Below are 11,573 nucleotides of genomic sequence, written 5' to 3'. Positions count from 1 at the left end.
ATCAACGATGATGCGAAGATTGCATGATTGGTACTTAAAAATCTGCAGAGACTCTGGGGGGAGGAGTACTTTGTATTTGAAAGTTAAAAAGGAGCATGACCTCGTTGGAATTGATCTGTTGCCTGTTCCATTTGAGGAGTTCTATCAGTTTTTCAATCAATTGGCCCTCGATAAAGCAACGGTCACCTACTACTGTCTGTAAGTACTACTACTTCTGTCATTAAGTCTCTCCATATAGCTCAGCTCTTTCATTGCATGTATTTATAATCATCCTCACTATATTATGCAGATTGAAGATCGTTGAATTGAAGAAAAGACAAGTCGGTGATATTGGGTTCATTAACACATATCTCATAGATGCAACTCAGGTTAAATTTCATGCCACAGAAACCGAGGCCAGCATGCTAGAATCGTTGATAATAAATCAAAACAAAGATATAATACTCTTTCCTTACAACTTCAAGTGAGTGTTACTGTCTTGTGCGTATTCGGTTTCCCTTATATATTAGTCAAGGTTATAGTAATGTAATTGATGAGTTATGCATGCGTGTGCAGTTTCCACTATATTCTCCTACATATTAAGCTTGAGCAGGGACTAGTAACCGTCTTAGACTCAAGACGAAAAGATCCCAAGGACTATGCAGACATGACTCAAATACTCGAGAAGTAAGTTAAATCGATCATTATCCACCATATCAGCAACTTTGTTCATTTCCTGATATATCAAGTAATTGTTTTCTTTGTCCAGCAGGGTTTGGAGAAAATTCACCAGAAAAGCTCCGGGACTGCCGAAGGAGCTGCAATTTAGACACCCGAAAGTAAGTACTAGCTATAGTAGCATTTTAAGCGCATCTACTAGTCATTCAAGCGCTAGTTTCATCAATACCATTTGACATTCTTGCTTATCAGTTTGATTAACCTCTATTTCTTGTAAAGTGGTTGTGGCAGCAACAAGGGAATGATTTCTGTGGATACTATGTTTGCGAGTCCATCCGCCACACGACCTGTGAGCAGGGCTACACTGACGAACAATATGAAGTACGTAAATAACAACATTAACAATTTTATTTTATTACCATCATTTGTGTTGAGTTTCATTCATTCATATATATATGTATTGACCCCCTTCTTTAAATTAGATGTTTCGGAAGCGGGATGAACTCCTAGCACCAGCTCGCATGCGAGGAATTCAAGAGGAACTGGCGGCATTCTTTCTTGATCACGTGATCCCTGAAGACGGAGAATTGCTGACGCGTGGATGCCTATTGGTCCCGGTTGGTGCCACCAACCGGGACCAAAGGGTCTCCTGACGGGGCTCTGCGCACTGCCCACGTGGAGGGCCTTTAGTCCCGGTTCTGAATTGAACCGGGACTAAAAGGGGGAGGTATTAGTACCGACACTTTAGTCCCGGTTCAGGAACCGGGACTAAAGGCTCTTACGAACCGGGACTATAGGCCCTTTTTTACCAGTGTTGTGATTTCCTTCTAAACACAAAAATTGGCACATAAAACATGCATCAGAACTGGTAAATAAATCTTGCCTTATCGTACTTGATAGAAACATCGGCAACCGAAATCTAGTAGAGAAGATGGAGATTGCTCATAATCTTGGGGCTCTTGATCTTCACTGTTTTTGTTCATTGATCTCACGGGGCAGCCGAGAATGCTAATGCAGAAGGAGAAGAATAAAGTGTATACGCTACTTTGCTGAGAGGAAACTATGAATGAACAAACAACACCAAGGGCATGGAGGAGGACGCCAGGGGCGGATAGCCGGGGTTGGACGCCGACGAAGCGTGCTACCGCCATGGAGCATGACACGGCATGGGAAAGAAGGGACCCGCCATGGGCGACCGTGGAGGAACAGTAGAGGGCAAATTTGTGCACATGGGCCTCAACATTCAATTAGCCCAGTTTAGTATCAGCCTATCTATATAGAGGGACTCATCAACATTTTCTCATTGTCTCAAAAAAAAATCAACATTTTCTCTACTACTTTCGGTTAGAGAAGAAAATTACTATTTTGCTCTGTCCAGAGATAACCAAAGCGAATCCTCAACTCACAAAAATCATATGTGGCGATAGCAGTGAGGGTTCCGTTACATCGAAATCATTAGTTAAGGGGTACCACTAAAAAAACTAGTTAAGGGTACCCAATCAAAGGTCACTCCAACCTCCTCAAAGGATGACAAGTGGCAACCTAAGAGCTTTTATTTTTTTTTCATAGATTCGTTTTTCAAAACATTTTATCTCTTGAATCGTGCATCTAAATCTCGAATGGTTTTCATCATTGGATTCCCCACATCGAGATCTTTGAAACTAGATCCCATGGTAATAGGTTTTGACGAACTTTTTATGGAAAAAGCCCGGAAAAAAATGTAACCGAAAACACATTTTTTTTCACTTTCCCCCCTTTTCCCTCGCGGAAGAAAACATGTGCCTCTCGTGTAAGAAAAAAACACGTTTTTTTCCTTTCCAAGAGGCACAGGTGCGCCTCTTGCGGAAGCAAACCTAAGCCTATCGTGGAAGAGAAAAAAAAGAAAACGCGTTCTTTTTTCCTTTTCGAGAGGCACAATCGTGGAAGATAGAAAAAAAGAAAATGTGTTCGTTTTTCCTTTTCGAGAGGCACAATCGTAGAAGACAGAAAAAAAAAGAAAATGTGTTCGGTTTTCCTTTTCGAGAGGCACAATTCACAGAAGCAAATCTGTGCCTCTCGTGGAAGCAAAGAAACACGTTTTTTTCGAGAGGAACAATTATGTCTCTCGCGGAAGCAAACCTGTGCCTCCACAAGAAGCAAACATGTGCCTCTCGTGGAAGAAAAAAAACATGTTTTATTCCTTTTCGAAAAGGCTCGGCTGTGTCTCTCGCGAAAGCAAACATGTGCCTTTGTGGAAGCAAAGAAACACGTTTTTTTCGAGAGGAACAACTGTGTCTCTCGCGGAAGCAAACCTGTGCCTCCACAAGAAGCAAACATGTGCCTCTCGTGGAAGAAAAAAAACATGTTTTATTCCTTTTCGGAAAGGCTCGGCTGTGCCTCTCGCGAAAACAAACATGTGCCTCTCGTGGAAGCAAAAGAACATGTTTTATTCCTTTTCGGAAAGGCTCGGATGTGCCTCTCGCGAAAGCAAACATGTTTGTAGATTTATAAAATGCTAATGAACTTGGAAAATTGTGGCATATTTTGAAAATGTTTATGGATTTGAAAAATGTTCAAAATATTTAAAAATGATCACAAATTTTAAAATTTTGCATGAATTACGAAAGGATAAAAAATTTCATTATTTTCTAAACGATGATGAAAAAAGTAAAAGAAAGAATAAAAATCGAAAATAAAAACATTGAACCGGAAAAACCAGACATAAAGTTTGTAGAAACTTTCAAAAACATGTTTCCACATGAAGGTGGTATTGGGCCAGCCCGTTTACATCACTCACTCGCTCCAGTGTGTGCTATGCAGAAAAATACTACCATCTGGCACCTTAAGCACCGGTACGTAATGGGACATTGGTCAAGGAAATGAAGCGACAAAATGTCTTATTCATCGTCATGGCTCAATAGCATGCATGCTCCCCTCGGCTGCTTCTCTTGCTAGCTCGTTCGCTGTTATATTGCTTCCTCGTTGGCCAGTAAAAAGAACCAGTAGCTAAAGGTTCATGAAGAACATAAATTCTGATTTTTTATAGATTTTTTTACATTATAGATTAATTTTTGTTACACTCAAAAGAGTTTACGAATTTTAAAAGGATTATGAATTTGTTCACAAATTTGGAAAATGTTTGTAGATTTAAAAAATTCTCATGAACTTGAAATTTTGTGGCATATTTTGAAAAAAAATCATGGATCTAAATTTTTTACGTATTTGATTTTTTTTTAAAATTTTGTAAATTTTACATGAATTGTAAAAGGTTAAAAATGTTCATGATTTTTTTAAATGATGAAAAAAATTAAAATAAAGAAAAATTCGAAAAACATTGAACAAGAAAAACCTGACATAAAGCTTCTAGAAACTTTCAAAAACATGTTTCCACAAGAGGGTTGTTTTTGGGCCAGCCCGTTTACTTCACTCACTTGCTCCAGTGTGTGCTTTGTACAAAAACACTACCATTTGGCACCTAAGCACCGGATACATAATTTTTGTAAGGAGGGGCACCGGTCTAAGAAAGGAAGCGACACCATGCAAAAAAAAGAAAGAAAGAGGAAGCGACAAAATGATATACTCATTGTCATGGCCCACCTTGTGCACCCATATCAACTCGGCCCGCTCCTTGAGCAAGTCAAGGCACCGGTAAACGGAGTCGCCCAAAACAAAACCGTCGGCTCTTCCCTCCTTAGCACCTTGATAGCGTCCCCCATCTTAGTGATGGAGTTGTGCTCATCGGGGAGTGCACCCATTTGCAAGACATGGTGAGCTTGGCATTGAAAAATGTCGGGTCGTATGCCACGCGAGTCGCAAAGAAACACGAAGTGGTCGAGCCCGAGCGAAAATATTGCAAGAGTCACTTGTCGTGATCTTGGTGTAATCGTTGCCCTTCCAGAGCACACGAAGAACCAAAAAGAGCAAGGAACTTAACCAACCATGTGTTTTTATTAGTGTTGACCTTGAGTTCATAATAATATTGTTATAAATCTAGATCTAAATTGTTTCCAATGAAAGTTCGCACAAGTGTACAAAAAGGACGAGGAAGAACACCAAGTTTGGTGGCGGGCCCTAAAGATAGGGCCCAAAAAAGACCAACATATAGTGAAAACAGGTTGAAACGGAAGTTTAACTCCACAAGAAGGGGTTGGTCGGTGGAACCACTGGAGTCAAGTCCCTTGGGCGTGGGAAGGGCATCCAAGGAGAGAATGATGTCGCTGGCCGACATCCCTTCCTCTGCAGCAGCACGATGGACTCTAGGGTTGCTTTCGACCTCGGCGAACCGCCAATGAGAGGAGCAAAGGGGGTTGTCGTGGCACAGCCTGATGAACGGTCACCACTATTCACCGGTCTAAATAACTTTCGTCAGTTTAGAATTTGCTGAGGACCCCTAGTCCTAAGCCCATCACAATAGGTGTCACGGGGCTCTATTTTTTGCTGAGGCCCCCGAATCATAAGCCCAGCCCAGCCCAGCCCAGCCCACCCACACTGTGCCGGTGTGCATCTCCTCTTCGCCGCCGATGCCACCGAGGCTGGCCGGCCCCCCTTCCTCCCTCCAAGACCGGCCGCCCCGACCGCCTCGTGCTGGCAGTAGCGCCGCGAGTCTCCCACCTCACCACCACCACTGCTCGCCGTCCGTCCGTCCGTCCGTCCCTCCTTCCGTCCATGGCGGCGGCGACCTCCGTCGTCAGCAGGCCTCCAAGACCCCTTCCCGGCCTGCTCTGTTCAAATATGTAGGTACCCTTCCCCTTCACTTGCTGCCGCTCTGCTCAAATCTGTTTCTGCATCCTCTGTTACAATTTGTATTAGCTTTTGCTGCTATTTCTAGCTAGTCTAATTGGTTCGTAGCTCAAAACGAAACTTGCAAATGGTTCGGTAGATTTACATTTACAGGCAGCACAGCTTGCAAATACAGTAGGTGGGATGGGATCGACTTGCAACTATGTGAGACAAATGCCATCACTGACGAAACTGAAAAATTAAACACTTTTCTTCCTCCTAGTCCTGGGTGACAAGCATGTGACTGCCCACGTGATATGCATCCAACCTAGTAGTATCTGAAACAAAATTATCCTCCCGCCTGCCAGCCTGCCTGCAAGTGGAGGTTTTGTAATGGCACTGCACGCCGTCTCAGATGGCTGTCGGTGCCAGTGGCCAGGTTAAATATTCTTCTTGTGATTGGCCCGAGAGCAGATCTGGGGCTGTATACTGTAAACATTCGGCTAAAATACATTTCAATACATTTTAGAGTAAACAAAAAAGAAGAGAATTGGGGCGTTGGATTCAATTGCATATACGTTGAATCCAAGTGGATGGAGCGTTGATGCTACTCCTAAGAGGAAACTAATGATGCAATGGGTTCGCAGCACAACCTGTGAATAAGTGCCACCAACTGGGTGCTGATGCTGATGGCAAGGCATTGGTAGCACGCTTGTAAATGTCAAGGCCGTGAACCCCGTGTCATGACTGACGAAAATGAAAAACGAATCACTTTTTCCCCCTAGTATTGGGTGACAAGCATGTCACTACCCACGTGATGCACCAGACGTATCTGAAACAAATTATCTTCCTGCCTGCAATTGGGCGTTTTGTAATGGCAGTGTACGCTGTCTCAAATGCCTGTCAGCGCCTCGGTGTGGCCATTTTGATTAATTTATTAAAGCCTGCATTGCTAATGACAAAATTAAATATTTTTTCTGTGATTTGATCGAGAACAGATCTAAGGCTACATACGACCGTTGCATATTGGAGAGCTCAAGCACTATACTCGTCCCGTTCACAACATTTCTCTTCTCAACTCAGGCATCCAAAAGCTTCAACATCTCACAAAAATCTCCAAACTCCGGACTAGAGCCTGCCTACAGCCCCGCCCACGCATCCGTTCGTTGCCGGCCGCCATAACTTCGCTGGAGTCGCCTCCTGCTTCTGCGCCGCGTCGCCGGCACCGACAAGGTTCTGAATCTGCTGCTGCTGCTGCTGCTACCAAATACAATGCTGGAGCTGGCGCCGACGTGCCTGTGAGGGCAACGTCTTCCTCGCTGCTGCTGCGTTGCTGGTCCGGTGTGCTGATCAAGGGCGAGCTCGTGAAGGTAAATATGGCTGCAAGATTGTATTTTAGACTTGTAATTTGTCCCAAGCTCTACTTATAGACGTCTTGCTCACACCATTCTCTTCTTCATTAATTTTTGCAGTGGACCTGTGTTAGAGGAGTTTCTTCCGAGTGTTCCAATGGCAGAGCTGGTGGTCACCATGGCGATCGGGCCACTGGTGTCCATGCTGAAGGACAAGGCGTCCAGCTACCTCCTGGACCAGTACAAGGTCATGGAGGGAATGGAGGAGCAGCACAAGATTCTGAAACGCAAGCTTCCGGCCATCCTCGACGTCATCACCGATGTCGAGGAGCAGGCCATGGCACAGAGAGAAGGTGCCAAAGCCTGGCTTCAGGAGCTCAGGACAGTCGCCTATGTGGCAAATGAAGTCTTCGACGAATTCAAGTACGAAGCCCTACGCCGTGAAGCCCAGAAGAATGGGCACTACAGAAAGCTCGGCTTCGATGTAATTAAACTCTTCCCTACTCACAACCGTGTTGCATTCCGTTACAAAATGGGTCGCAAGCTTTGCCTGATTCTGCAAGCCGTTGAGGTCCTCATAGCAGAGATGCAGGTCTTTGGGTTCAAGTACCAACCACAGCCACCGGTGTCCAAAGAGTGGAGGCATACAGATTATGTTAGCATTGACCCACAAGAAATTGCCAGCAGATCCAGACACGAAGATAAGAAGAACATTATTGGTATACTAGTTGATGAAGCTAGCAATGCAGATCTCACAGTTGTTCCTGTGGTTGCAATGGGGGGCCTTGGCAAGACCACATTAGCGCAACTCATATACAATGATCCTGAAATTCAGAAGCATTTCCAGTTGCTGCTCTGGGTTTGTGTCTCTGATACCTTTGATGTGAACTCCCTGGCCAAGAGTATAGTTGAAGCATCCCCCAATAAGAATGTTGATACAGACAAACCACCATTGGATAGACTTCAAAAATTGGTCAGCGGACAGCGGTATCTCCTTGTATTGGATGATGTTTGGGACAACAAAGAGTTACGTAAGTGGGAAAGGCTGAAGGTATGTCTTCAGCATGGTGGCATGGGCAGTGCAGTGTTGACAACAACTCGTGATAAACGAGTTGCTGAAATTATGGGTGCAGATAGGGCAGCCTACAATCTCAATGCTTTGGAGGATCACTTCATAAAGGAAATTATTGTGGATAGAGCATTCAGTTCAGAGAATGGAAAGATTCCCGAGCTACTCGAGATGGTTGGTGAGATTGTGAAGAGATGTTGTGGCTCTCCATTAGCTGCAAGTGCAATGGGCTCTGTACTTCGTACCAAGACCACCGTGAAAGAATGGAATGCTATAGCATCTAGAAGCAGCATTTGCACTGAGGAAACTGGAATCTTGCCAATACTCAAGCTTAGCTACAACGACTTGCCCGCACACATGAAGCAGTGCTTTGCTTTCTGTGCTGTGTTTCCCAAGGATTACAAGATCAATGTGGATAAGCTTATCCAACTATGGATTGCAAACGGCTTTATCCCAGAACACAAGGAAGATAGTCCCGAAACCTTTGGAAAACATATTTTCGATGAGCTTGTCTCAAGGTCATTCTTTCTGGACCTAGAGGAAAGTAAGGACTACAGCGGGTATTATTCCAGAACAACATGTAAAATCCATGATCTTATGCATGATATTGCAATGTCTGTTATGGGAAAGGAATGTGTCGTTGCAATTAAGGAACCAAGTCAAATCGAGTGGCTGTCAGATACTGCTCGGCATTTGTTCTTATCATGTGAAGAAACACAAGGTATTTTGAATGATTCTTTGGAGAAAAAGTCCCCTGTCATTCAAACACTGATATGCGATAGTCTTATTCGAAGCTCATTGAAGCATCTATCAAAATATAGCTCTTTGCATGCTTTGAAGCTCTGTATTAGAGGCACAGAATCATTTCTTCTGAAATCAATGTATCTGCATCATCTGAGGTACCTTGATCTCTCAAACAGTTCTATCAAATCACTTCCTGAAGATATAAGTATTCTATATAACCTGCAAGTGCTGGACCTTTCCTACTGTTATTATCTTGATCGACTTCCGAGGCAAATGAAGTATATGACTTCCCTCCGTCACCTCAACACTCTTGGATGTCCGGAGTTGAAGAGCATGCCTCCAGGATTTGAAAATCTCACTAAGCTGCAGACACTCACAGTTTTTGTAGCAGGAGTTCCTGGCCCTGATTGCAGTGATGTTGCAGAGCTGCAGCATTTAAACCTTGGTGGTAAGCTAGAGCTATGTCAGATAGAGAATGTTATAGAGGCAGAGGCAAAAGTGGCAAACCTTGGAAACAAGAAGGATCTCAGAGAACTGTCATTAAGATGGACTAAGGTTGGCGACAACAAGGTGCTCGACAAGTTTGAACCTCATGGTGGGCTGCAGGTTCTGCAAATATATTCATATGGAGGAGAGTGCATGGGTATGTTGCAAAACATGGTTGAGATCCACCTTTTTCACTGTGAAAGATTGCGATTTTTGTTCAGATGCAGTACAATCATCACTTTTCCAAGACTGAAGGTGCTTACGCTAGAACATTTGTGGGCTTTTGAGAGATGGTGGGAAATAGATGAGTGGCAAGTAGAACAGACAATATTTCCTGTGCTTGAGAAGTTGTTTATGAGCAATTGTGGAAAGTTGGTAGCATTACCCGAAGCACCATTGCTGCGAGGACCTTGTGGTGAGGGTGGTTATACATTGGTACACTCAGCGTTTCCTGCCCTAAAGGTACTCAAAATGGAAGATTTGGAGAGCTTTCGGAGATGGGATGCAGTCGAAGAGACTCAAGGAGAACAGATATTGTTTCCTTGTCTTGAGGAACTGTCAATTGAGAAATGCCCAGAGCTGATAAATTTACCTGAAGCACCATTGCTTGAAGAACCATGCAGCGGAGGTGGTTATAGATTGGTACGTTCAGCCTTTCCTGCCCTCAAGGTGCTCAAAATGAAATGCTTGGGGAGTTTTCAGAGATGGGATGGTGCTGCCAAAGGTGAACAAATATTTTTTCCACAGCTTGAGAAACTATCAGTTCAGCAATGCCCAATGTTGATAGATTTACCTGAGGTACCAAAAATCAGTGTGTTAGAAATTGAAGATGGCAAGCAAGAGATCTTCCAGTTTGTGGACAAATATTTGTCCTCATTGACCAATCTGATACTGAAGCTAAAAAATACAGAAACACCATCAGAGGTTGAGTGCACTTCAATTCTACCTGTGGACAACAAGGAGAAATGGAACCAGAAATCCCCTCTGACAGTTGTGGGGTTAGGATGCTGCAACTCATTCTTTGGACCAGGTGCACTAGAGCCGTGGGGCTATTTTGTACACCTTGAAAAGTTGGAAATTGATAGATGTGATGTGCTCGTCCACTGGCCAGAGAATGTGTTCCAAAGCTTGGTATCCTTGAGGACATTAGTGATTACAATCTGCGAAAATCTGACTGGATATGCACAAGCTCCTCTTGAGCCATTGGCATCCGAAAGGAGTGAACACCTGAGAGGTCTGGAGTCTCTTTGCTTAAGAAACTGCCCAAGTTTAGTAGAGATGTTCAACGTCCCGGCATCTCTCAAGAAAATGACTATTGGTGGGTGCATTAAGCTTGAGTCCATATTGGGCAAGCAGCAGGGCATGGCAGAGTTAGTCCAAGTATCTTCTAGCAGTGAGGCAGACGTGCCTGCAGCTGTATCAGAGTTGCCATCCTCACCCATGAATCACTTTTGTCCATGCCTAGAAGATCTATGCTTATCAGCATGTGGAAGCTTACCAGCGGTTCTACATCTGCCTTTGTCCTTAAAGACCATATGGATTGCTCACTGCAGTAGTATTCAAGTCCTATCATGCCAGCCGGGTGGGCTCCAGAAACCAGAAGCCACTACCTCCAGAAGCAGAAGTCCTATCATGCCACAGCCACCAGCAGCAACTGCAAGAGAGCATTTACTTCCTCCCCATCTCGAATCTCTAACAATATGTGACTGTGCTGGCATGTTGGGTGGGCCTCTCGGTCTGCCTGCACCCCTCAAGAGACTGCGCATTATTGGCAACAGTGGGCTGACATCGCTGGAGTGTCTGTCAGGAGAGCACCCCCCATCGCTGGAATTCCTTCGTCTTGAAAGATGCAGTACCCTGGCATCCCTGCCGAATGAGCCGCAAGTATACAGGTCTCTCCGGTATCTTGGAATTAGAGTCTGCCCTGCTATAAAGAAGCTCCCTAGATGCCTGGAGCAGCAACTGGGCAGCATTGACACCAAATATCTAGATGCCTGCTATAAAGGTATGCTTGCTGCACGTCCTTCTATCTTTGCCACATTTAACAAACAGATGCAGTCATCCATTCCATTAAATCTACCACGCCAGCACGTCTGTTCTCCATTATTTTATTGTTCTGACGTCATTTGTGATATGTGCAGTAAGAGCGTTTAAACCGAAGACATGGAATGAAATACCAAGGCTGGTTCAAGAGCGGAGGCAGGCCAGTCGAGAAGCCAAGGAACTCCGGCAGTCCATGCAGGAGTAAACAAGGCAGAAAGGGCAGGTCAATCGGCTTTGTTGAGCTTTGGCCTCTACCTAGTTCAGATATTTGTAATGCAAATCAAACGAATCTCCTCGGTTCAGTACAAGTTAGGATAATATTGTCACATGTGTGTCTGTGTGCTATCTACGTATCTACCTGTTTTGCTTTGTTTATTAGTTAACTGAGAAGACACTAGCCTTTAACTTGTTCAATAAAGTTTTTCAACTGTGGCTTTTCTTGGATGATGATAACAAGATGAATTTTTTTTACCCCAACATTTATACAAGGTTCCATAATTTTTTATCAGCCACTCAGACATGGA

At 44.1% G+C, this 11,573-nt stretch overlaps 1 protein-coding gene across 1 annotated transcript; it reads left to right on the top strand.

Annotated features, from left to right (window-relative positions):
- Window positions 1-6,399: 6,399 nt before the first annotated feature.
- On the top strand, window positions 6,400-11,476 carry LOC119357968 (putative disease resistance protein RGA4). The gene is made up of 3 exons (XM_037624721.1): window positions 6,400-6,725; window positions 6,828-11,011; window positions 11,148-11,476. Exons 2-3 carry the CDS (start codon window positions 6,865-6,867, stop codon window positions 11,252-11,254), a joined length of 4,254 nt encoding a protein of 1,417 aa, XP_037480618.1. The 5' UTR covers window positions 6,400-6,725; window positions 6,828-6,864; the 3' UTR covers window positions 11,255-11,476.
- Window positions 11,477-11,573: the final 97 nt, after the last annotated feature.

Source organism: Triticum dicoccoides, chromosome 1A, assembly GCF_002162155.2.
Source record: "Triticum dicoccoides isolate Atlit2015 ecotype Zavitan chromosome 1A, WEW_v2.0, whole genome shotgun sequence".
NCBI classification, from domain to species: Eukaryota; Viridiplantae; Streptophyta; class Magnoliopsida; order Poales; family Poaceae; genus Triticum; species Triticum dicoccoides.
Note: the sequence above shows the minus strand (reverse complement) of the source record. Positions and strands in the feature narration are given on the sequence as shown.